Below are 6,070 nucleotides of genomic sequence, written 5' to 3' on the forward strand. Positions count from 1 at the left end.
GTTCTTCTTCTTCTGATTTTATTCTACTTCAATCATTAAATTGTTTTTATCTCAACCCACAAGTTTTCTCACTTTTACTCTTCCAATTCTCTCCCCCATCCCACCGGGGTGGGGACGACGACATAGGGATACGAGGATAAAAGGAAACTCTTGTGTTGCACGTAATATTTTTGTGCTGAAGCTCTTTGTTCATGTCATGTCACCTCTTTTGCCCTAGTCTCAGTCAATCAATCACTTGGGTCTCGCTAAGCCTGTGTGCAATCCTATTGACTTTATTGAGGCTGTACTGGGGCTGTAATTGGAGTTATACACTCCAGTTCACTCTGGATGCTTAAAATCCTGGGGTTTTTTTGTGGATGAAAATACAGATTCCTTCCTAATAAACACTGATGAGTTGCAGTACCCCCTGCATGCTGAAAGCAGATGATGTTAACACTTCAAAACATTTATATTCTATAAATGGTATTCCTGTTTCTAACAAGTTAGATAGGAACATCTGGATCCTTATCAAATTTTAAGGGTGCCTGTTAGGGAAAACAAGTAGCTGAGTCCTGACACTGGGAAAGCCTGTTTTTCCCAATTCCAAGCCATCTCATGTTCGTACACAAGGATTTCTCTTAATATATGAAGCACAGTGTATTTTAGAGCTCGGGGGCTTTAAGGTGAGTTTGTTGAAGATATTCACAAACTGGGAGAGCAGGGGGCATCCCCCGCGGCCTCTTTCATTGTGAATTGCTTCAAATAGGATGGCAAAAAAAATCTCCTTCGAGTGCCTGACTGGCAAACACTGCAGTCAGATACAGAGTGAGTCAGATGTTTTAAACAAGATTCTGCATTTTATTAGCTGCTGCAAACTACTTTCCACAACACAACTACTCTCCTGCAAGCACGTTCCTGCAATAGGTGGAATGGAAAAACTTAGTCCATTTACTATCAGCTTAAGCACTTGAAAACAGTCTTTAATGAAATCTCTGCCTGCCTGTCCCACCCGAGCACGCGTGTTAGCCTGTTTCGTAACTTCTGCATGATGCTACTGAGAGCGGCGATCACTTCTGGCAGCTGGCTTGTACTGTTACTGCTGTATCTGCTGCTTGTACTCAAACCCCATCAGCTGTTCCAGAAATATATGCTGTGTTAATAGTTCCTGGTCACTCACAAATGCTCTCTGGATTCTTATTTTGTAAATGTGCCAGGAAAGAGAACATTTTCCTGCAAGTGAGGAGCCGCAGAAACTTATTGTAGTTGGGAGTCTGAGTGTGACCTGTGACACAGAGTAAAACAAGTCTCTTGGGTCTAGCAAGTTTATCCAAACCCAGTAATAGTTTGAGCAACTTTATTAATGATCACATTGAACATCTTGTTTAAAGTCTTTGCTGGCAATTAGCTAGACGAAAGAAAGGGACGGGGAGTGGATGCACATATAAACCCATTTTCTGTAAAATAAATATATAAATGACCTCAACTACAGAGAAGAGATTATCTGTTGCGGCTCATGTATGCAATCTGTCTCCTGTGAGTCAAGAAACCGGTGTTTAGCTTGGAGTCCAACTCCAAATTCTTCACCATAAACACTGGGCAAGCACTCATCAAGCTTCCTGAAGGGACAAACCTCACTAATCCACACACTCTATAGCTCATTCAAAGCAGCAAACACGGAGCTGGAGGGAGCAAGGGGAAACACTGATTGATTATTTTGGAGTGGCTCTGGATAAAAATGCTTAAGCGAGTCAGGTGCCTACCACCCACTGATTTTCTCTGCACTTAGCAGATGTCTACATCATGTGTGAAATTTGGGGTTTGGCAAGTATTTTTGTAAATTTTGTATGCATGAAGTAATGAAGAAGGTGAATTACGACTAAACAAGTTATCAAAATAAAGACTCAAGTTACATTTTACCATAAATGTCTTTATTTTTGTTATTGGAGTTGTGTACTTTTTCATAAAAGGTATCGATCTAGCAAAACACTTGAACATGAGTCAAAGTCATTGAAGCTAGCAGGATTACTCGCGTGGTGAGAATTAAGCACAAATGTGAATGACAGAGATTAGGTGCTACTGCATACAGTCAATTCACTTGCGATAGGTTTCCCAAGAATTCTAGTAGTCTAAAATAGGCAAGACCACACTGTGTTTTCATGGTAAGTTGGCACATTTGGACCATAGCACTTTTGACACGCTTTGCCTGGGGTCATGGTGAACACCACGGGCTTCAGAGGAGCTGGATTCTCATTGTGTGAGATCTGCCCCTCTTCGGAAATACAGCTGTGAAAACTAGACCCGTGCTTTTCTGCAATGAACAGGGTAGCAAATTCTCAGATCTTAGCCTTACAGTAACAGCTTCTAGGAGGAAGGTAGCAATTGAATCAATATGGTTTTGATACTCTTAGAGAAAATTCATTTAAGAAAATCGTAAGGCATTATCCTGCAGTAGATCTGGTCATCACTGACCAGATCTAATCTCAGTTTAGGTCTTAATGCAGTCAGTAGGATTTATTATAATGGATTAATATTTGTATAAAAGGCATACACAAGTCAAGTACAAGTATTGCTAAATTAATTCCTCATACAAAGTATACGAATAATGCACTGTAAACAACTGCTTCTCATAGGTGCTTCAGTTTCCAGGCTTTAATAGTTGCTTGTCATCTTTGGTTAATGCAAGATTTTTTTCTGTCCTCAGGAGACCCACTACAACAGCTGAACTTTTACAAACTGAGTCCTTGCTCGATTACCTGATTCCATATACTTTGAAGAACAGATGTTTTGTTCAACCAGATCAACGTGTAAACCAAAACAAAGTGAACTGTATTTTTTATGTTGCTAACATGCAAACATGTGCATGTGTACATATATATACACACGTGTACATATATATATATCCATGTATGTGAACACGCCCACCCTCACTCTGCCCCAGGGAACACCTAGGCCAAGAGATGCATTTAGCATCTGCCATAAGGCCATTCAACAGGAATGCATGCCAACATCTGCGGGCTGTTTAAACACACACAGACACACACAACTATGGATTTCTAAAGTGAGCACAAGAATTGTTTTGATCATGACTGAATATGGCCCTGTAGAAAGAAGGAAAGTCCCATGACTCTCCAATAAACAGAATCAGTTGCATGGGTACAGTCCCTTCACTTTGAACGTATCTGGTTCGTCCCCATGCTGCTGCAACTGTGGTCTCAACATTTCTGCCTCAAGCATCAGTATCTGTTTCATTACGCGGCAGTGTAATCTGAAAATCCACTGGCTAGTCTCAAAAGCTAAACCAGTTTCTGATGCAAAGAAGGTCACTTAAATCCACCCTCCGTCTGCAGGTTTGAAAACTAGTCCAAAATATGCAGAAACTGAATTGTATTACAAATTGCTCTAAATATTAGTGAAAGATTCACGGGGGATTTAGAGAGAAGTGGAAGGTGTGTATATAATTGTGTAAGAAAAGTAAGGAATTAATCAGTCCTTCTGCATCACAGAGAACATTCTCCAGTACCATTCTCACTAGTACCACATTAAAACTGTTAACAAATCATCTAAGTTAGATACCCAATGAATCATCTAAATTCATCTGTTTGCAAGGGCAGGACTTCCCCTGACTACATTTTGTACTGTTTTGTTTATTTATAAATGTCTCTATGAACTCCACAGGGAGACTATTTCACAGGTTCACGGCTAGAAAGCTTTTCCTGATTATGCTTGGCTCTGTTCCCCTTACATTATTTGCATTTCTAGCTATCACCTGTAACTTCTGTTATCACAACTGGTAGGATGCTTTTTTCTAGTTTTTTGCTATCTGTAAAGGAGAGGGATGAACAAATGTGAGGAACAGTGTACTTGTCAGCAATGTGCTATAGCAAGGATCTGGTTCTCAACAGTAACATTTCATGCCATTTGGTGCCATTTCATGGGTGCAACCATAGCAGAGTAATAGCCATTTTCTCACGGTGGACTTACCTAATTTGTGGCTTGGCAGAAAATTTCATGCTTCAGTCCTTAGAGCAAAGAACTGAAATTTAGGCATGCATCAAAACTGGTTTAATTCTTTAAAGTTGCTGAGCAAGCACTGTTCTTGTGGACTTCATTAGGAGAGCTAGGCCACCTATAAGTAGTTATATACAGATTCTGCAATCCATTTTAAGCTTTCAATACTGGCACTTTTGACCAGCATCCTTTACCTTCTCTACAGTCAATCGAAAAATGAAACACTTGGCCATGTTCCAGACAAGAGCTCCATACATATTCCCTCGCTGAACAGCCACAGTTACCTTATGGTATTTTTAATACCCTGTGGAGTCCTGGCAGCACCCTAAACCCCTTTGGAGACTTGGAGAAACTGCACAGCTCATCTACACATCTCCCTTGTACTCATTCTGAACTCAGCCTGACCTGTGACTGACCACCAACCCCATCTGACCTGGAGGAGACAACGTTAGGGTTGTCCTGGGGCCTTGGGCTGTTCTGGCTGTCATGCACCAGGGTTACATGGATGGATGAGACACATGGAAAGGGCCAGGTCTTTCACAGTATACCAGGATCCATTGCCAGGATCCATCCACAGGGGGATTTTTATCCATACAGAGTAGTTTGGTATTTCTTTCTAAAGCAGGCCAGCTGGGCTGCCCCAAACCCATCCCTGACAGTTCTCCAGCAGGTGAGTGAGGTGGTAGTAACTCAGGTACACTTGTAGCCAGTGAATCTAGTACCAGTGTTGTCTAGAGTGCTAGCAGACGATAAATATTCCACCCTTTGCCAAGCCCTGCAGAGTCCTGAAGACACAGGATGAAGGTACATCACCACTGAATCAATAAAACTATACTTTGGACCAGCCAGTCTCTCTTTAACTTCCTCTAAAACATTTCAATAGAAAACAAGCCATAATCTATAATAAACAGAAAAAAATAGGACAGACTCTCTCACACAAAATTACACGTTCACAAAATAATTACATCATTTTCTTGTTAATCACTGGATCCGTGTTTATAATTTGGTCAGATCATCCTGCAACCAGTCTGTAATCATGGCAGCCATCTCCTTGCTGGCATCTAGCACAAAGGCATGGCGGAGCCCTTTCTCACAAAGTCGAATGTCCCCGTCAGGAAAATCCATTTTGATCTCATCGTAGTAGTGCTGTGGACACCAGCTGTCTCCAGTTCCATAGTAAAAAATCAGCTAGAAATCAAAGCATATCAAATCCTTAATTTGAAAAGTTACTGATGAAGCAACCAATATCCAAACAAAGAGCACTGAATTATTTGGAAATAAGTGATGCTTCATGACCCAAGATATACTGTGAAGAACAGCAAATTGGTAGTTCTTGGTTGTTTCCAAGTCTGCAATTATGATGAAGCCAATTAAATGCTCTGTGACTCAGTTTCCTAATCTGTAAAACTGTGGAACACAATATAGGCTTAACTCTGACAAGAGAGATCTGATGATGAAAGTCTGGCTATCTTAAGAAATTTGCTATTATGGATCAAAACATCTAGTTGTCCATGGAGTCCACTCCTAACCAGGCAAGCTGCTGTGTTTTCCCTAGCTATTAGCTGTTTTCTATGTTAGCTTTCTAGCTATTTAATCAAATAGCAAAATTACCAGTAAATTTGATGCTATGTCCCAGCTGAAGGGGCTAACCATTATGGCTTTCTTCTGGATACAAACGAAGAGAAAGTAGGAGGTTACTCCACATTTGTGAGCAGCTCAGTCTTACTGTCATCTGTTAGGTGTGATCTTAAAACACCTGCCCTGTTGGGGCCTTAGGTGGAGGAGCACCTATTTTTCTTAACCTTGGTGTTAGATGTAAACTAGAGGTGATTCACTCAGCTATGTTAGAATAACAGCAATTATGGTCATTCTCAGAAGCAAACCTTCTTTTGCTTGGAGAATTTTATAATCATAGAATCTTAGAATCACAGAATCATAGAATAGTTTGGGTTGACCTCTAAAGGTCATCTAGTCCAACCCCCCTGCCGTAGGCAGAGACATCTTCAACTAGATCAGGTTGCTCAGAGCCCCGTCCAACCTGACCTGGAATGTTTCCAGGGATGGGGCATCCACCACCTCTCTG

At 41.0% G+C, this 6,070-nt stretch overlaps 1 protein-coding gene across 2 annotated transcripts in view; it reads right to left on the reverse strand.

Moving 5' to 3' along the window:
- Positions 1-1,885: 1,885 nt before the first annotated feature.
- LDAH (lipid droplet associated hydrolase) overlaps positions 1,886-6,070 on the reverse strand; it is a 118,887-nt gene continuing 114,702 nt past the window's right edge. For both annotated transcript variants that reach the window (XM_019472396.1, XM_009280506.2), the window contains one exon: positions 1,886-5,175. In XM_019472396.1, the coding sequence (XP_019327941.1) occupies positions 4,984-5,175 (192 nt within the window). In that variant the 3' untranslated portion in view covers positions 1,886-4,983. The remainder of the gene's footprint in view (positions 5,176-6,070) is intronic.

The sequence above is a fragment of the Aptenodytes forsteri genome, unplaced genomic scaffold (genome assembly GCF_000699145.1).
Source record: "Aptenodytes forsteri isolate BGI_AS27 unplaced genomic scaffold, ASM69914v1 Scaffold67, whole genome shotgun sequence".
In the NCBI taxonomy this organism is placed as follows: Eukaryota; Metazoa; Chordata; class Aves; order Sphenisciformes; family Spheniscidae; genus Aptenodytes; species Aptenodytes forsteri.